Source organism: Epinephelus fuscoguttatus, linkage group LG7 (genome assembly GCF_011397635.1).
Source record: "Epinephelus fuscoguttatus linkage group LG7, E.fuscoguttatus.final_Chr_v1".
Lineage (NCBI taxonomy): Eukaryota > Metazoa > Chordata > Actinopteri > Perciformes > Serranidae > Epinephelus > Epinephelus fuscoguttatus.
Window position 1 is genome coordinate 45,956,668 of NC_064758.1, and position 20,449 is coordinate 45,977,116.

The 20,449-nt window shown below is 41.7% G+C and overlaps 1 protein-coding gene across 3 annotated transcripts; it reads left to right on the forward strand.

Moving 5' to 3' along the window:
- Positions 1-211: 211 nt before the first annotated feature.
- slc35a2 (solute carrier family 35 member 2) lies at positions 212-20,209 on the forward strand. 3 transcript variants are annotated; one of them, XM_049582458.1, is made up of 6 exons: positions 212-670; positions 2,689-2,871; positions 3,031-3,182; positions 5,461-5,583; positions 6,982-7,577; positions 8,498-15,301. In XM_049582458.1, the coding sequence occupies exons 1-6, from the start codon at positions 607-609 to the stop codon at positions 8,547-8,549; spliced, it is 1,170 nt and encodes a 389-aa protein (XP_049438415.1). In that variant the 5' UTR covers positions 212-606; the 3' UTR covers positions 8,550-15,301. The 3 variants fall into 3 exon arrangements, with proteins under 3 accessions (XP_049438415.1, XP_049438418.1, XP_049438416.1); XM_049582461.1 differs by having other exon boundaries at positions 11,616-15,301; XM_049582459.1 differs by lacking the exon at positions 8,498-15,301 and adding an exon at positions 17,582-20,209 and having other exon boundaries at positions 213-670.
- The last annotated feature ends 240 nt before the right edge of the window (positions 20,210-20,449 follow it).

Here is a 20,449-nt window from a genome sequence, read left to right on the forward strand (position 1 = left end):
TTAGCGTCCTAAAATAAATGAATTTAAATCATGTCCTTCATATTTGACACCAGCAGGTGGCGCTGAACATCCATAGCATCTGACAGGTGAGGTGTTCCCGCAGCAGCCAATGGGATTCCTTCATTTTAACCTGCAGGAGAACAAGGAAGTGATTGTTGTCAGGAGGAGCAGAGAGGAGGAGGAGCAGACAGAGGTCTCACTCTGACTGTTTTCTCACTGACACTTCACACTTGAGCCTTCTGATTGATTTCTGTGCTGGAAACATTTCAGTTAGGTCAGGTTTTCCTCCTCAGAGTGATCCCTCCTGTTAGCAGTCCTATCTCTGCAGCTGTAGTTCTTCACTTCCTGGACACCTCAGCTCCTCCACTCTGTGTTTTCATCACGGTGCTGCAGGTTCGTGCTCCCCGGGCTCCTCTAACCTCAGCTCCGGCTTCATATCCGTCTGACAGCCGCGGCTGTCTCCCGCCTCAACCCGGACAACGAACCGGATCTGCGGCTGGGTCTCAAACTGTGAGCCGGGGGAGCTAGCTGGGAGGCTAGCGGAGCGTTAGCCGAGCAGTAGCGGGGTGAAGGCTCGGTCCGGACGGCGGGCAGAGGGAGCGCAGCATGGCCGGAGGAAAGCACATCCAGGCGGCGGAGGAGAGGGCAGCGAGCCGGGGTCAGAGCGAAGGTGAGCGGATCAGTCCGGGGAGGGAGGACCGGGGGATGGGTTAACTTCACACGGCCCGCACGGCTCTGAAACTGGGGTCACCTGGTACCTGCATGATGGGAGCACTGGTGTGTTGATAGTTTTATAATAATTATTAATTATCTGTCGATGAATTTAAACAAACTAACACAGATTGTGTGAGTGTGAAGCTCCGTGGGAACACACAGGGCGCTAACGGTTAGCTAACTAGCAGCTAACTACCCAAACTTAGCTGACTGAATGGTGACGGTCATTATTCTGGAAAGTTAACCAGAAAAGTTAACTAGCATATCGACTAACTAATTATTAAACATCACTCCACGCGTTTAACAAGTAAAGATAATGCCGGTATTTTAATTTAAACTGAAATGAAGTGTTAGCATGTTAGCAGAGGGGGAGGCTAACGCACCAGGCTAGGCTAACTCCACTGTTTACTTATCTAAACTAGTATGTGTGTGTGTGTGTGTGTGTGTGTGTGTGTGTGTGTGTGTGTGTGTGTAATGCTAACACACCAACACACAGCTTTATTACAGGTGAACACACCAGGTGTGTGTAAGTGGTGCACTGTCACAGAGCTGGCAGCTGGTGACGTGGAGGTTTGGTTCAGGTGCGGTTGGTGTGGTCAAATCACACACACACACACACACACACACACACACACACACACACACACACACGGACACAGTGTGTTGGCTGGTCACACCTGTACGGCTGCTGCAGGTAACCCTGAGGCTCTGGTGGTGTGAATGTGTCTTCAGGTTTGTCCGCATTCATTCTGTTGTGTTCAGGAGCTGCAGGATGTTTCTGTGTTATTAAGCACTCAGTGGGGCAGAGAGCGGCTGAAGAGGTGAAGAAGAAGTATTCAGATACTTTACTGCAGTAACAGTACTAACATCACTCAGTCATCAAAGCCTCAGTGACAGTATCGTCAGTCAAATGTAGTTAAAGTCAGCATGTTTCAGTCTGTGTTTCCCTATGAGAAGGATCAGGGTCGTGTTTAAAGGCAGCTATGAATGAAATGTGTTATTAATATTATTATATCTCTTCCTCTGCTGGTCCTCTGACCACCTCTCACCTCAGCATCACGGGTGTCAGGTGTTGAGCTGCACTGCACCCAGACTCTGTATCCTCAGATACACTCAGCTGTTCAAACCCTCGGATGCACCCTACCACTGACTGAACCCTCCACACACTCACCTACATGTCTTTAACAGTATTACTGGTTTTATTCCAGCAACTACGTGTATGTGTCGGCCCAGTCCACGCCTCCTGCTCTATACGTTATTTTATGCTCTGTAAAGAGACCATGGGTGTTTGGAAAGATTTTGAGAAACAGAAGTCATACTCAGTGTTTAAACTGGTTTATTTATGTGTTTAATCTTGTGATGTTATGATTTTATTCTCCTAAAGTGTGTCTTTAGTGTAAGTTAAAGTAAGTCAACTTTGACTGCAGGTTTGCAACGAGATAACCACCTCAGAGAATATCGCAGTATCACAGGGTTATGATAGCAGTATCACACTCGAGGTCGTGATGGTGTACTGTATATCGTCACGGCCGGATTCAAACACACCTGGAGGTCTGCACTGAAGAGTCCTGGCTTTCCTTTTCCTCGTCCTCTCCTGACGACCTCTCACAATTTAATTCAAATGCAATTTTGGGGAAAATATCCATCTTCTTGGTGTAACGCTGTAGTGTCAGTGTAGTGAGTGTGACAGCTGGTTAATTAACTGCTGTATTTATATTTATAACACCTGTGAACGGAGTGATTTTGCTGTTACACGTCCCAGTGATGTTATACTCTATATCAGCACTCACGGAATGCTTCTCGTCCAATCAGATTACTCGGTTGGAACTAACTGTTGTATAAAATCATTTAACAAAATCAGTTTTAGGAGAAGCTGCTGCCTCTTTTCTGACGTGCTTCTGTTCATGAACAGACTGAACGGCATCTTTGCTTTACCTTTCACTTGATGCTGTCTGTTTTGGTGTTTCTCTGCAGCAAACAGGAAATTGAAGTACATCAGTCTGGCGGTGCTGGTCGTCCAGAATGCATCGCTCATCCTCAGCATCCGCTATGTCCGCACGTTGCCGGGCGACCGCTTCTTCGCAACGTCAGCTGTCGTCATGGCGGAGGTCCTGAAGGTCCTGACGTGTCTGCTCATCATCCTGCTGCAGAAGAGATGTAAGCGGATCGTACACACACACACAGAGTAATGTGTATGATGTGCTTTAGGTGTTAAAGTGTAAAAGATGGATATTTTAATTAATCCCAACTTGACTCTGACTGAGAACAAACAGTAACACCCTGTCTCTGTCTCTGTCTCTGTGTCTGTCTCTACAGTCAATGTGAAGGAGACGGTGTTGTTCCTGGTGGACTCCATCTTGTTCCAGTACAAAGACACTCTGAAACTAGCCGTCCCGTCACTCATCTACACTCTGCAGAACAACCTGCAGTACGTGGCCATCTCCAACCTGCCAGCTGCCACCTTCCAGGTCAGACTTCATATCGTCCATAACGACATGTTAGCCTGTCTCTCAGTGCTGTCTGACTCTCAGCTCTGAGCCCATTGGTTCAGTTCGATCAGTGATGTCATCAAACAGCTGATCACTGTAGTTTTTATAAAACAAGCAGGAGGAAATAGTGACTCGGTTGGGAACTATAACTTCCATCAGTACACTGCACACACTATGTACTTACTTCACAGTGTGCAGATTCTGATGGGGTCTCAAATCAAACATGGCCGGTACTCTGAACAGAAATGAAGGTCACAGGATTTGACTGGCTGACGGTCATGAGGCTCACACGGCCCCTGTTAGGAGATTCATTCATGTTGGGCTGAACATGAAGAAACATAAAGAATATATCAGCTGATTTCTGTGATTGAAAGATAAACTGAGTCTTTTGGTGCCAAGCAGGGCAGCTGTCATTGTTTCAGACCGACGCAGTTTTTATTTTCATGGCCAGCAGCCATGTTGTGTGAGTAGCAAGTGTACTCATGCCCATCCGTGTGCACATGGGTGTGTAGGTGTTAAAATGAGGTGTGGCTGTGGCATTTTCCTGCTATTTAATGGCCGCATTATGCAGACAGTAAGATAAGCTGACACGGGTGGGGTCACAGTGTGCGTACACTCTGCTTGTTACACACACAGGGACGTGTTGATGGGATGTAGGTGGGTGAAATAATCTGTCATTAATGAGGAAAATATGAACGCAGCAGAGCTCAGAGAGGAGCAGTGTTACTGCACTGATTATATCACACGCTAAAAGTTTAGTTCTGTTTTCTCTGTCGACTTTATAACGACAGTTTTTAGTGTTAATATGTACTGCAGTGACATCACTGCTGCACTCTGCTCCGATTGGATGGAACCACCTTGTAAAAAGCAAGATACCCTGATTGGTTCAATTCATGTTACACTCTGAAGCTCCACAGCAGATTTTAACCCCTTACTGTCCCACAGACGGTTACACATGTACAGACATGATGAACTAACGACTCCTCTGTCGTCTCTGATCAGTTTATGTTTTCTGCAAGTGTTTTATACACAGTGAGCTCCTGAAGACACATCTCTGTCTGTGTCGATCAGTTTTTCACTCAGAATCATTCAGTTCATTCTTTTAACCTCAGAAAAACCTGTGCAACATGTTTATTCTCTGTGATGTTGTTTTCTACTTTGAGTTTGAGGCTTCATCATATGGTCAAATCAAATCACGTTTATTTATAAAGCACATTTAAAAACAACCAGAGCTGACCAAAGTGCTGTCAAGAACATGTGAGTCAACATCAGATATCAATTAATCAAAGAAATCAGCATAATGTAGTGCAACAAGGACCAGTTAAGGACAGTCAAATGCCAGGGAATACATATGAGTTTTTAGTTTTGCCTTGAATATAACTACAGTGGAGGCACATTGTGTTTTCCAGCTGACACCTCCCAGTTCTCCCAGTTCTTCATCTGCAGCAGCTTTATTCAAGAAAAGATTCAGCTGAAGATAACAAAAAAAAATATTTCGGTGTGTTGAAACTTCTTTATCTCAGTGACAGAAGCCCGTTTTAAACAGGAGTTGTGCAAATTTGCAGGAAAGCCCAATCAGTGTTTTTTCAGCATTGGCAGTATAAAAACAAAATCGGGGAGTGCAGCAAAATGCCGCCTACCTACTTTTGTTTATACAGAATGTGCCTTTTTCGGGGCAATGGGGGGCGTGAGCAAGTAACAAAACGTGTAGCTCAGCGTGTGACGTAAACAGTGACGTGGGAGGGAAGCCGTGGCTGGTCAGTCCTTCGGTGATTCTCTCGTAAGTCGGCCCGTTCTTCACCGTCCCCGTCATCTGACGGTTAATGGCCTCTTCGTTTGCGAGGACAAGGAGGGCGCGCAATTCCTTGTCTCCCCAGTTGCTCATCTTTACAGTGTCTGTCAGGTTTGTGTTTCCCTCTTGGATCAACTCGCCATTCCGCCTCTGTGTGTCTGCCAATGCTGAAAAAAGACTGATTGGGCTTTCCTGCAAACTTGCACATTTCCTATCTTAAAAGGACAGTGACTCTGACTGTTGGGTAAAAAACTTTTGAGTGTGACCTTTCAAATGAGACCACGTCTGTACATGTACTAAAGGTGGAACAACAGCTCTCAGTTTACTTCCTGTCTGAGGACATGGGGAGGAGTTTAAGGTGAATTTTACAGTGGAGTTGGACCCGCCCTCAGTGACCATAACGAGCTGTAGATGGTGTATATCAGGCCTTGAGTGTGGAGTGTGTGTGTGTGTGTTTCCTCTCAGGTGACGTACCAGCTGAAGATCCTCACCACAGCTCTGTTCAGTGTGTTGATGCTGAGGAAGTCTCTGTCCAGAGTTCAGTGGGTTTCTCTGCTGCTGCTGTTCGCTGGAGTCGCCATCGTACAGGTACGTCCGCTCACCTGCAGCTCACCTGTCAACACTGCTTACCTCACAGCTTCTCTCACTTTACAGATGCAGATTACTGATAAACGGTGATGAATCATTATAGATGAGTCAGCTGGATATAAAGTCATTAAAATGAGCTCCATCTAAACTGATCGACACATTAATGCATCAATAATTAATAATGTTAATATAAACTATGGTCTGGATGAAAGCACAGTTCTGATTGGCTGCAAGGTGTTTATTAATTTCTGATACAGGACACTTCATCAGGCAGTGTCCTGTATAATTATTCTGAAGTGAGCCGTTCTGCTGCCTCTGTTGGTATGTTGCTTATTGTGATGTCATTTCTTTGAGGATTTTCAAATGCTTCATATTCCTAAAATCTGTACAACCCAATAGCTCATCAGACGTTCCTATCAACCTGCGTCTCTGCTCCTCTGGCGCCACCGCACGTTTCACTGCTGCCTGTAGCTTAACGTCATGACATCATCACAAGCGGACAACGTGAGGGTGCAAAAGTCAGAAGGCTCAGCTTTCTGCTGCAAAAAGAATGAACGCTCTAGCTTTCATCTTTTTTATTTAAGATTGATTTTAAACAGGATCAGGTCTGTTATCAGAGGATTAAATATGTTTTAATGCCATTACTTTTGTACTTTTACTTAAGTTACATTTTGAATGCAGGACTGTAACTTGTAGCAGAGAATTACTACTCTGTGGTATCAGTACTTTTAAGCCCCGTTTCCACCGAGCAGTTCAGTTCATAGTTTCTGTCTCCACAGTGAAAGTTGTGGATGGTACCAACAGAAGCGTTCCTTAGCGTCCCCATGTTTGGTCCCCCCTCTGTTGGGGTACCTAGCACACAGATCTGGTACTAAAAGGTGGAGCTAGAAACCCTGCAGTCTGATTGGTCAGTAGAGGACGCTCACTCTGGTTTTATGTAACCTCTGTTCATACATCAGTAAACTACAACTATAAAATGAAAGAGAAAAAAATCACTTCATTCACTGGGCCGACTGCCGGCAACTTTTAAGGTGGAACGTTAACTTGTAATGTTACTCAATGCATGAGTTGATGACGTGAATCCATCAGCACACCTTAAATTTCACTGTGACAACTTTGACCATCACTTTAGTTTTTATATGACACACACTTTTAGTAATGACTTTAAAAGTATATCTGAGCATTTCTTCTTCGTCTTCATTCTGCAGCTCATTGGTTTAAAACAAAACTTAGTTTATTCACCAATGAAATTATTGATCAGATTTTATTGGTTGATGAAAACTTAAAAACGTCTCTTCACAGTTTTCAAAGTTTTATTTTTAGTTTTAAACATCATGTTTTTTTTTTCACTATGAAAAGTTATCTGAACGATCTGATAGATGTTATTGATCCTCTCAGGTCCAGCAGGAGGGGAAGAAGGAGGCGTCGGTGTCGGGCAGCTCCAACCAGAACTACACGGTTGGTTTGGTTGCCGTGGTGATCAGCTGCCTGTCATCAGGGTTTGCCGGTGTTTACTTTGAGAAGATCCTGAAGGGGAGCTCAGCGTCCGTCTGGATGAGGAACGTGCAGCTGGGGATCTTCGGCATGGCGCTCGGCATGTTGGGACTGTGGTGGAATGACGGCGCTGCCATCGCCGAGCATGGCTTCCTGTTCGGCTACACCGGCATGGTGTGGTGCGTGATCTTCAACCAGGCGTTCGGCGGGCTGCTGGTGGCCGTGGTGGTGAAGTACGCCGACAACATCCTGAAGGGCTTCGCCACTTCCTTCTCCATCATCGTCTCCACGGTGCTGTCCGTCTACCTGTTCGGCTTCCACGTGGACCTGCTCTTCACGGCGGGGGCGGGGCTCGTCATCGGTGCCGTCTACATGTACAGCCTCCCCAAAGCGTCCGGCGGATCTTCGTCCCCGAGCTCCTCCTCGTCTTCCTCAGCGACTTCTGCGTCGCCGAGAACGAATGGAGGCGCCGAGATGGAAATGGAGGAGTTTCTGCCAAAGTCAGTGCTGGTGAAGTGACTCCTCCCCCTCTCTATCTCTGTCTCTGTCTCTCTGTGGCGTCTCCTCCCCCTCGCTCTCTGATGGTTTCCTGACTCCACCTCAGCTCCTCCTCAGCTCTTCCTCAGCTCCTCCTCGCTCCTCCTGACCCTCTGACCTCCTGCTTCTTTTGTCCAAACCTCCCCCTGAGCTCACAGTTTCCTTCTGACATCATCACCACCTCCTAACTTTTCTCCCAACCTCCTCCTGAGCTCCTGACCCCCTGCTCACCTCCTCTGCACCTCCTCCTTCCTGAGCTCCTCTCGTCCTCCCCTCAAACTTCACCTGACTTCATCTGGACTTCAGGACATCCTGACCCTCCTCTGACCTCCTCTTCACTTCCTCACTGTTTTTGTGACCATCTCACCCTCTCCTCCCTCTGGCTTCCTCTTCACCTCCTGCTTTTCTGACCAAAGGAGGACAGGATCTCCTCTTGACCTTCTCCCGATCACCTGCTTACCTTCTCCCAGTCTTGTATGGACCCCCTGACCTCCTGCAGACCTCCTCTATATCCCTCTGTCACCTCCTCACCTCCTCCTGAGCTCAGTCTCTGAGCTCAGCTGAAGACGCTGAAGATGAAAAGGAGGAGAAGACTTTTTATTTCCCTCCTTCCCTCCTTTTTTCTTTCCTGTCTCTGCTCTCCATCACAGGCTCTTCACCTCACAAGAAGACCTCCTCACCTCTCTTTTCTTCCTCCCGTTATGAAGAGAGGAGCGCCCAGACTGACTTTACTTCTTTCCTGCTCCTCTGCTCTAACTCGGAACTGGCTCCTTCTGACTTGAGAAGGAGGAGGAGGTGATGAAGGAGAGCAGGGCTCCTAACGTCTGGTTTTAACTCTGCTTCTCCTCCTGAACACTAACCTCTCCTCTCTCCTCCACCTCAGAGCTCAGGGAGGCGTCACGTCTCCTCCTCCTGCCGTCCACTTCACAGACTAACTGCTCAAAGCACAACAGGAGGAGGAGGAGGAGGAGGAGGAGGAAGGAGGAGGAGGAGGAGGAAGGAGGAGGAAGAGCACTGACCACCTGTCTGTCTGTCTGTTTCCTGTCTAGCCCTCTCTGCCTTAAAACTCTTAACTTTACTAACTGAGTGAAAAGAGGAAAAGCCTTATTGATTATTGATCATATATTGATTATTGTTGCTGGAGGAGAATCTGCAGATCGATCAGATACTGATCAGATGAATGTTTTCACTGTGCAGCCGTCGGCGGGTTCATCAGCTCACTGAAATGTTTCTGCGTCTGGCTGCATCACATATTTATCACCTTTGTATAAAGACTGTAATTAATTATTATTTTCATTATCAATCATCTTTATTATTTTTGATAAATAAATAATTTAAAAAGTCACAGAACTGTAAAAAATATCTCAGAGTCCAAAGTGACGTTTTCAAATGTTTTGTTTTGTCTGACCAACAGTCCAAAACTTAATTACTCAGTTTATTGAGACATAAAAAAACTGACATGTTTAAGATTCTTAAATAACTTAAATGATTTCTTTGTTGCTGGAACAATCAAATTTACTATTTAATGTAGGACGTTAAAAAAAATTTCACAGTTTTTGTGTCATAACAGAAGTGATTTATATTATATTGATTTGTATTTATGGAGTTCCTGTTTTTTTTTCAGCTTCAGAATTCATTTCATCCTCCAAGTTCCAAGTTTTACTTTAGTGTCATACACATGAAAAATAATAATAACTTTATTTGTATAGCTCAGTTCATACAGCGAGTGCAACTCAAAGTGCTTTACACAATAAAATGAGAAAATACAGATTAAAGACAGAATGAGAGGGTAAATAAGATTCAAAGATACAATCACACATCAACAAAAAAAGCGCATTAGGTTTGATACTGATGAGTTCAAGCTTCATAAATGCATTTTCCTGGATCTGTCGGCCCTTTCAAACTATATTTACATAAGAAACAAATCAAAGACAACAGTAATAATAATAATAATAATAATAAATGCTAGAGTAATAAATCACTGAGTTATTTTAAACAGAATAACTCCTCAAACATCTTCCTCTCTCGTCATGAAGTCCAAACAGCTTCAGTCTGTTTCCAGCAGACCACCGAGCACTACGACCCTGTGTACTAACTACTAACTGCTAATGTCCACAAAGAAGGAGACAGAATTTCCCAAGAAGTCGAGACAAGTTAAGAAGCCTTTAACATCATCCTCTGAGGCTGAAACATGAAGCCAAACCTGCAGTTCCTCTAATGTCCACTAGAGGCTGGCTCCAACAGTGAGTCAGTCCCCACAGACGTCCATGTTCACATGTAGAAATAAACATGTTTACAGCCTGGTACAAAAACAGTTTGGTCTCTAGAGATAATTTCCCACTTTGTGATAATTGTACGGGAGCGAGATCAGATCCACAGCTCCGCCCTCTCGCCCAAATATGGTAATGCTGAACTAGAGGCTTTAAAATGAGAGTTAACAAACCAGTGGGTGACGTCACAGTAGCTACGCCCAACCAACAACCAAAAACCAACATTTTTGACCCTGAAGAACGGTTGATAAGTGTCGTTGTGTTTTATCATGTAGCCGTTATTAAAAAAAGGCTTTTTAACTTCCATAGCTGCACTGTTCGGGAAATTCATTCACATTTTGTGGATATTAAATGAATTAATTCAGGGACTGTTCTTTATTAATCGGAGGACGGGTGCGGCTGGGGTGTGAGGGTTTTTTGTTTGTTTGTTTGTTTGTTGACCTTTGAACCTCGAATATTTCTCCTTGACCCTCCCTGAGTGATGGCAGGGAAATCCATGACCCGCCTCCATAAATGAGTTATTAGATTTCTAAAACATCGATCGAATTTGTTCAGATTTGGTTATTTTTTTGTTTTGTTTTGTTTTTGTTTGTTTTCAGATGGAAGCGTCCGTCACACATGATGTGGCCAAGGACCGTCGGAAATTTGAATATCTAACCATAATTTCTGTTTTTACAGTTTCTGGCTGATGAGTGGTGTAAACCACCAAAATGTGGATGGCGAAATACAGCCGTTTAAATTTGTATGCCCCGCCCCTAAGCCCTTTTTGAACCAAACACCCCCCCCAATAAATAAGGAACAGTCCCTGTTAGATATTTTGCCACCTGATTGTCGCAGGACACAGTGACTGTAGATTTGTGATTTTAGCATCAGTTCAAAACCTTAAAGATTGTTAAAGTTCAGAGAGTGATCAGCTGACCTGTGAGAGTGCGTCTGTGTCAGTGCTCGGTGTCATAAGTAACTCAGCACCAGGCCGCATCAAAACGTCTACCGTCAAATGATGATCGATCCTCTCGCTGCCCAAATCTAGAACAAAAGACAGTTTGTGTGGTTTTGCTGGCGGCCAATCACAGCAAGCGTTCTTGGATTTAATGTGATGTGTGATGGGCCCACTGCAGCAGCAGCAGCTACAACACACACTGTCTGTGAGGTGGTGACGTCGTGTGTTTAACGGCAGTTTAGCACCGAGAGGCCACCAAACATTCAAAGGTGTGGCTGTGCGACACAGCTGTGGCGTCTCGTGGCTTTTTACACACTGTTTTTTTTTTTGGTTTGTTTTTGAGATTACGAGGTGGAATTGTGACATCGTCATTACTAATCAACGTGTTTATTCTCATTAGGTGTTGATCATTATTGATGACATGAGGGAACCATTTCAGCTGATCGATCAGACCGAACGAATCGTTAGAAGAGTCACTTTTGGACTAAACATGGGCTTTACGGTGTTTTTGACATTTCTTAGGATCAATGATAGAAAAATAATCTTTATAATAATCAGTATCAATAATGTAATCAATACATATCATTAGCTGGATTTATCTGACAGTTTCAGCTGTTTATCAGCTGATGACATCTTTTACACAGAATGTTTTTGTTTTTTAAATTGATGATGATTGATTATTGTTGGCGTGGAGCTGCTCAGTGAAAACATGTCACAGGTCAAACTTGGCTTCCTGTCGGCGTCCACGTTGAGACGTTTGTGTTCGGTGCCTTTCCTTCTCATCTGTACAGAAGCCATAGGATTGTGTCGGTGTGACGTGTACAGTCGGTTCACACACAACAGCTGGAACTCTAAAGTCTTCACACAGGAGGGGCGGCGGCCTCATCACGCAGAGACACTGACCTCAGATCAGCCGCAGCTGTGACGGGACTGTGCTCGCTGAGCCGAGCAGCTTTTTAACAATGAATGAATCATAATGACTAACGTTTGTCCTGCCGCGGGCGTCTTGTTGAAGAAGACGTCCTGCGCAGGCGTCCTGAATGTTTTTCTGTCAGTACGACGGGCGAGTCAGTCGGTCAGAGACGAGTCGTGTTCGTCCGTCGAGCTGCATCCTGTTGTTTACGTTGCTGATTGACTTTGGGAGGAAGTTTGAGTTGTTTTTGTCTCCATGTCGCTGCAGGAGGTGACGAACACCTGAGCCCCAGAGTCTGGTTATAATACGAACCGCCTGAATCCTCCAGGTCGACACGGAGACACGAGTCTTAAACATTCAGTTGAAGGCAGCACATATATAATTACCTGATCTCTTTCAGGCCCCGACTTATTGTCTTCACCCTCGAGTATTCTCTCAGCTTATTGATGAAGAGTTTGGTCAATAAAAAAGCAGAAAATCATGAAATTCGCAGTTGTTGATGGTCCGAGGTGACGTCCTCACGTCCTGTTGTATCGACTCACCGTCGGAAAGCCCCAAATATTCAGTTTTCTGAGAAATAAAACCAAAAGCAGAAGAAAAGAGCAGCAGGAACCAGAAAGTGTCCGACATTTATGTTTGGAGAAAAGAGAATAGTTTCAGATTATTTTCTGACTAATCGACGTGCTGCAGCTTCAGGCCTCTCGATCATGTGAGTCAGTCCAGTTTTAAGCAGCTAGTGTCTATTAACTTTCTGTGGGACTCACAAACAAAATGATTTCTTTAATATTGAAGTTTATTTAGTGACGTTAACTCATTGTTTGCTCAGATATTAAGTAAATATGAAAAGTTATTGAAACCCACATTTGAAAACGACACAAAAAACCCCTGAAGTTTCTCTTTAGGAACTTTTTATTTTAGTTTAAATTGCAATACTTTGCTGTATTGACTTTTTCCCCACTTCTACTGATCAGAGTCTGCAGGCAACAACAGAACACCAGAGAGGTCGGCGTTAGTTTCTCAGTGATCATAAAAACATTACTGTGGGATCTCAAACACAAACACACGCGGAAGACTAACTGAACCTGACCGGTGCTTTGTCACTGGACCTCTGTGCTTCTCATAAAGAAGGAGAAGAAGATATACTTTATTAATCGCCGAGGGAAAATTAAATTTTTGCTTACATTATATAGAGAGATGTCAGAGTGAGGGGGCTGCCTTGGACAGGCGGCCCGAGCAGTTAGGGCTTCATTGCCTTGCTCAAGGGCACCTCGGCAGTGCCCAGGAGGTGAACTCTCCAGCTACCAGTCCATGCTCTATATGTGGTCCATACAGGGACTTGAACTGGCGACTTTCTGGTTCCCAGCCAAAGTCCCTATGGACTGAGTTACTGCTACCCGATGGACTGGCCGTTATGAACACCATGTGTGAGCGTGGGGTGGTTCATGGGTTTGGACCAAAAGTAAACTGGTTCAGAACCTGAAAAGTTGATTTCTAACTGGAACCAAAGAATTGCAGGTTTTCCTCGACCTGAAGTGCGAATAATAACGACATCGGTGGCGTGTCACCTTGTGCAGGTTGGAAACAGACGACAGAGAAGTTGAGTGAAAAAACAGAGGAGTGCAGCGGTCTCATTAATATTCGGTCTATGCTTGTTCTTTTGGGTAAAAACAAATAATGTTTGTTCTGGGGTGGTTTGTAGCCGAGTGTGAAGCGGGCGGGATGAGAGTCTCAGTCTGAGGTCATGGTTCTCTGATGGAGAACGGTGGATTGTTCCCTCTGTGTTGGAAGAGAGTTACTGCCCCAGGCGTAGAGTTCTCTGGGTCTTGTTCACAAGTGAGGGTGAAATGGAGCGTGAGATGGACCGGCGATTTGAAGCTGTGACCGCAGAGATGTTGGCGATGGGCCAGACCATTGTGGTTCAGAGGAAGCTGAGCCAGAGGGCAAAGCTTTAGTTTGATCCATCTGCGTCCCAACCCTCAGCTATGGTCATGAGCTCGGGGTAGTGACTGAAAGAATGAGGTCACAGATACAAGCGTCTGAAATGAGTTTCCTCTGTAGGGTGTCTGGGCTCAGCCTTAGAGATAGGTGGAGGAGTCAGACATCTGGAGGGAGCTCGGAGTAGAGCCGCTGCTCCTTCATGTTGAGGTGGTTCAACATCTGATCAGGATCCTCCTGGTCCAGCTGGTAGGAGGCCCCGGGGCAGACCCAGAACACACTGGAGGGATTATAGATCTCATCTGGTCTGGGAACACCTCGGGGTCCTCCAGGAGGAGCTGGAGGAAGGAGCTGAGGAGGGGGACGTCTGGAGCACTTTGCTCGGCCTGCTGCGACCTGATCAGTATGAATGCATTGTTGGATGGACTAAACTTTACCATTATCAACTCTCAAGAAATCAGGATTAAAATTGAGATTGTCGTGTTTTCTTTCAGCAGTGACAAATAATTCCTTCATGAAAAAGAGAAAATGATTCATCGATAATCAGACTTTCTGTAGGAAACTGATCTCAGGACGGAGAAATGTTGGAGCTTCGTTGTTCTTCAGCTCCTGCGAACGACATGGAGACAAAACACAAAAAAGTAACGACCTCCCAAAGTGCAGAGAAAACTTTAAATAGTTTTTCTGTTTCTTCTAATCACAGTTTGATTTCATTGGAAGTGAAACGAAGGCAAAAAGAAAACAAAGACGTCATTTTGTTGTTTTCTGTTTTTGTAAAAACAGTTTTTGTCTTTTGGGAACCCAAAAATATAAATATTAATATATGAATTGTTTTTATTTAATGTGGGAATGAAAGGTTGATCTGTGGGGTTTGATTTTTTTTTTTGGGTGGTGGTGAAAGAGGAGGAAGAGGAAACTCTGCAGGTTGTTCCAGCTCTTTGTGACGGCCAATCAGAGATGTTTATTATGTTGTCGCCATAACAAGTTCGACAAAATCACAGTTTGGAATTGTTTTTTGTTTTGATCACAAATGAAGTTTAGTTTGGTGAAAATGTGACTTTTTGTTTTTGCTGTTGCACCAAATTTGAAACTAAATATTAAGATTGAAAAAATCCTCGAAGCACAGCTGAACTTTGGGTTAATTTTTTTTTATTTTTTTTAATAAGTTGCACAGAGATTTTTTTTTCTCCATAAACAAAGTGAAACGAAAAAATAATTAAAAACGAGCTTTTTAAATTTGAGCTAGACTTTATGAATTCCAAGTAGTTTTCATTTTCAGAAATCAACATCCGTAAATCCACTTTGATCCGTCTGGAGCGCCACCTGCTGGTAGTTTAACAGAAGCCCTGTGGACAGACTGTCTCAAGGATCCTCAGCAGGATCTGTTTGTTCCTCATTGGACGCTGCAGGTGAAGAACCGTCCAATAGGACCGACAGAAATCTCACAGGACGTGTTAAACTTCCTCTTCCTGTCTGGGCAGGAAGTTTGTGTTTGTGTGAAATCTGTTTGTCGGCTCGGACAGTTTTCATCTGTTAGTTTGCACTTGATTGTTGACTTGTACCAATGCCTCTCAACCTGTAAATACTTCTTTTGCTAAAGTTTTATATAAACAAGGACATGGACTCAAAGACTCTGAGTTTGTCTTAATTTGTAGATCAGTTATTGTTAAAGTATTTAATATATTTATATTCTATAGTCAAACTATTCCTGACAGCTTCCCTCCAGATACAGTTTATATCTGTGCTTTATGTTCTTCACCTCTCTCAGTGTCAGGGAATAAATCTGGAGAAGAATGAAATCGTGACGACAGAAAAAGTCAAAGATATTATGACTATTATTATGATATTAAGATTTTAATGCTGTTAAACCATAAGAAAAGTTTATAATTATTATCTTAAGCTCCAGATGACGTCAGGTCTTCCTTTATTCTGAAGTCCTAAAATCTTTATTTATTCCAAAGTTTGTTAATTTGCACCAACATGTATCAGATCATGAATGAACGTCAGAAAATCACAGGTTCTTTTAAAACATCGTCCTCACTGAGCCTCGTGCACGAAGCAACATTCAAACACATTTCTCTTATTTTTATTGGATCTATAATTCGTTCTTATTTTAAAAGAAAAACATCTTGTTTACAGTTCACTAATTGTTTGGGTTGATTTCTTTACGTCTGTTAGACGGCACAGACACTGAGTCTCTTCATACCACAGCAGTTTAAAAACACCAAAGGTGAAGATGTTTTGACTTTTATTAAAAAAATTCTGGATCCTACATTTCCCACAATGCACCTGTCGTATCACACAAATCTGTTTATTCATTTATTAACTGTGGTTTCAAAACAACTTTTTTCTGTTGAATCAGTTGTTCAGTAGATTTTTTTTTCACTCAGGCTGCAGCACGTCTCTGTAGAAACTGGAGATGATACATATAAATATATGTTTGGTTTAATGTTCAGTTGTTGCCCTCTCTGTTAGGGACTGTTCTGTACTTATCAGAGGAGTCTGCAGTGTGACCCTCCCTGAGTGGCTGGAGGAAAACACATGACCCTCCCCCACCATAAATGACTTATTAGATTTTTAAAACTTACCCTTTGATGTTTGAAAGTTAAAAGTTGAAGATGAAATCCTGGAGTTGGAAAAAGTCTCAGTCGTCACACATGACGTGTCGGAAATTTCAAAATTCAATGATAATTTCTGTTTTTACAGTTATTTACTGGTAAATGGTGTCATTTTAGTGATTTTGAAAGAAAACATGCCTTTCAAACTTGCATCAAGTTTGAAAGGCATGTTTTCTTTAACACACTGCCAAAAAGAAAGAAAGTTAATAAAAATTATCATCAAATTTTTTTTAAAAGAAAACAAATCACCAAAACTTTTTAGAGAAAGTATCGCCAAAAGTTTTTGAAAAAAGAAAAAAAAAATTGCCAAAAATAAATTAAAAAAAAAAATCTCCAAAACTTTTTAAGGAAAATAACACCAAAAGTTTTTGGAAGAAAAAAATTGCCAAAAAATAAATAAAAATAAAACAAATCACCAAAACTTTTTAAAGAAAGTATCACCAAAAGTTTTTGAAAAAAAAAAAATTGCCAAAAATAAATTAAAAAAAAAAAAAAAATCACCAAAACTTTTTAAGGAAAATAACACCAAAAGTTTTTGAAAAAAAATTGCCAAAAATTAAATTAAAAACAAAAAAAAATCACCAAAACTTTTTAAGGAAAATAACACCAAACGTTTTTGAAAGAAAAAAAATGCCAAAAAATTAAATAAAACAAATCACCAAATCTTTTAAAAGAAAATAACACCAAAAGTTTTTGAAAGAACAAATTGCCAAAAATTAAATAAAACAAATCACCAAAACTTTTTAAAGAAAATATCACCAAAAGTTTTTGAAAGAAAAAATTGCCAAAAAATTTAAAAAAAAAAAATCACTCAAACTTTTTAAAAGAAAAAAAAAAAAAAGCAAAAACTTTTGAAGAAAACACCTTCCAGATCAACCTACGTGGTTTCTTTAAAAGTTGGTGGCAAAAAACAATAAATAAATAACTCCAACCATTTAAATCTGTATGCCCCTCCCCTCAGACAAAATAAAAGTCCCCAGTGCTTAAATGATTTGATATTGCCTCCCTCTTTTTATTGACAAAAAGTTTATATTATTGATGATAAAACAGAAACACAAATCACAAATGTTCAAACTTCAGTGGTGAAATCTCTTCTCTCTTTCTAGACGGAACTTTTTTCTTTTTCTTTTCTTTTTGACAGAAGTCTCTGACGTGTGATTCTCTTTGAGTCCAAAGACTGAAAATATTAACCGACCTGTTTTTGTTCAGAATATTGAACTATGTAAGATGTGAGGAAGCCCTAACTTCTTCTTCTTCCTCCTCCTCCTCCTCTTCTGTATCTGTCCTCCAGGTGTGCAGGTAAAGAAAAAGGATCCTGAGTGACAGACTGCTGCCTTCGTCCTCCCTCCTCCTCCTCCTCCTCCTCCTCCCTACCTCCATACTGCAGTATTATGATGGTGCTGCAGTGTTACTGTACTGTGTTAGAGCTCCTCCTTTCCTGTTAATTTAACACATTAATAATCTGAAACCACACAAGTGTTTCATCACATATTTAAACCTCGAAGCTGTTTTCTTACTTTAGTGTTTAAAACATGGAGTCAGTGTTACAAAGACTAAACATGAGATAATGACGTCAGTGTAATTCTCTTTAAATAATCCTGAGACAACGAGATTAATCAGTTATTCTGGAATAATATTGAGATCATTGTTCTCATTGTTTGTCAGGTCAGTGCGCACAGATTATTTATTATGTCAAATAACGACAGACTGATCTTGTTCAGAGGAAACAAAGGTTTAGTTTATCAGATGAAGTATTTTTAAAAAAATATATTTTTATCATTAAACAAATGTTTTTATTATTCTTTGAAAATAATAATAATTTACATCCTGAGATTTATTATTTATTAATTATCCCAAAATTCTCAACACAACAAAATTAAAAACAACACTAACTGTGGCTGCTCGCAGCTTCTATACAAATATTTACTTATGTTATTTAATAATCAGCTGACTCCTCACTCCATCATCATGTTGCTGTCCTCAGGTAAAAACCTGCAGTTTTATAGCATCATCAAATTTATTGTAAACAGGAAGTTAAACCTTCAATTTAAACCTTTAAATAAAGAAATAAAACATATAAATCTAAAGTGTTTCATTAACAGCAAACTGATGCTCTGATATGGAGGACAAAAAGAATTAAAAGTCAACTTAATTTTGAATTTGGACCATGATCATCTTGATTTATCAGAGTGTCTAAAAAAATTTGTCATGAACTTTTTTAAATATTCGGAGGAGCAGAACATCCAGCATTTCAAAATAAAAGCTTATATTTTTCATTACAGAGGAAATCCAGATTATTTAAATCATAATCCAGTGTGTGATAGTCAGACTTTTTATGTTAAAATTGAGACAGAAATCAATATTTTAATTTCCTAAATTAAAATGATGAGCTTTAATAACAATGATAATGATCAATGGGATTTATGTCGTGCTTTTCTAGATACTCAAAGCTTTACAAACAACAACAAAACAAAGAGGAAATAATCAATAAGAAGGGAAACAGACGATTCATTTATGACAGAAACATCTCAGAGTCTGAAAGTATTTCATCATCTGGATTTAGTGTTTTATTCATTTTATTTTTTATCTTTATTTATTCTATTTGTTTTTCATGTTAAACATTTCAAAATAAAAGGAAGCTATTTCAAAATGTTTCTTTCAAAGCTGAGAGTGTGAAACACTAACGTGCTGCTGAGCAGGACGGCAAAGTGATTCAACACAAAGTGACCTTATCGTCCATCATCATCCTCACTGTGACCTCGTCACATGTCCACGTTTGGTCATGGACTTCCCATGTCCACATATGGCGTCCAAGTTACCCTGGGTGTGTTGGTTGTTGACGTTCTGTCTGTACAAACTGTGAACACCGGCCTCACAGGTGAAAGTTAGTCGGTGGTTGTTGGATCCATCCCGCCCTCCTGCCCGCCCTGATTGGACTTATGATGTGATGTCGTTGTCCCGATAACGATGTTTCACACAGACAGCGACTGACAGCGTAACATGCCAATGTGAAGGGACGACTTTTTTCGTCAGTGTCTGATGCAGAAGTCACCGACCAATCGACCAATCGCTGCCATCCGACGACTTCAGAGTGAGAGCGTCTTGTGTTGTGAAGGTTTAAAGCTTTTAATATGAAAATGTATTTTTCTTTTTTCTAAATCCTCAAAACTAAACTTTGTGTGCTGTGAAAGTTTTATATTTTTCACTTCAGTGCCTTAAAAAGTTTTTTGTTGTTAAGCTTCATGTTGCTGAACTTTGTATTTTTGAACTGTAAATGTTCTGAGACGCTGAAGTGGAATCTGTTCTCAGAGGAGACACGACAGAGTGTCAGGTGTTTGTGACTTTATGGAGACAAACAACAGGGTTAAACTTTACTGATAAACACTCCGACACTGATGTTTGATGAACAACAGACTGTGTGAGGTGAATTGTTCCTTTAAAGTGCCTGAAAAGGTGAAATGACGTCATCATGTGACCAAACTGATTTTGGATCTGTATGTTTCACTTGAAATGTGACTTTAAGTTGTTTTATTAAACATTGACACTTTTTATGCTGTAACTGTATTAAATGTTATAGATAGATAGACAGACAGACAGACAGACAGACAGATAGATAGATAGACAGATGTTGGTTGTAGTGTGTTGGTGGAGCCAGCAGGGGGAGACAGTGACTGATTCAGTGTTTGAGCTTCACTCAAAGAAGAAAGAAGGGCATTCTTCTAAGTGATTGAGATGAATTTGATAAATGGCCCAAACGATGATAATCTCTCATTATTTGCTTCTCTCACTGGAAAAATTCTAATTGCAGGTGACTGAACTGCACTTTGGACCCTCTGCTCGACCGCTCTCATTTGAACCTTTGTGATCCTGGAGAATGAAAACTAAACAGGAGTTTTCATGTTACTGTGCAACAAATAAAACCTCCTCCTGTTTAAGCTATTTGTTGATCTCCTACTCTCTCATATGTGTGTGATGTGTATGTGGCAGTATCGTCTCATCAGACCATTCACCTTCATCCTTATTTTACACAGACCTGCAATTAACCAAAAGATCCTTTAGATGGCGCCTTCAGCCTAACTGAACTAACTTCATTAAATTCATAGGGGAACACAGATTCATACTTCACAACTAATACAGACCAAACACCTGCAGTCAGCAG

Coding starts and splice junctions, on each gene's coding strand:
- slc35a2 (XM_049582458.1), top strand. CDS start 607: ATGGCCGGAGGAAAGCACATCCAGGCGGCGGAGGAGAGGGCAGCGAGC. Junction 671..2,688: donor GAGCCGGGGTCAGAGCGAAG/GTGAGCGGATCA, acceptor GTTTCTCTGCAG/CAAACAGGAAATTGAAGTAC. Junction 7,578..8,497: donor ATGGAGGAGTTTCTGCCAAA/GTCAGTGCTGGT, acceptor CCTCCACCTCAG/AGCTCAGGGAGGCGTCACGT.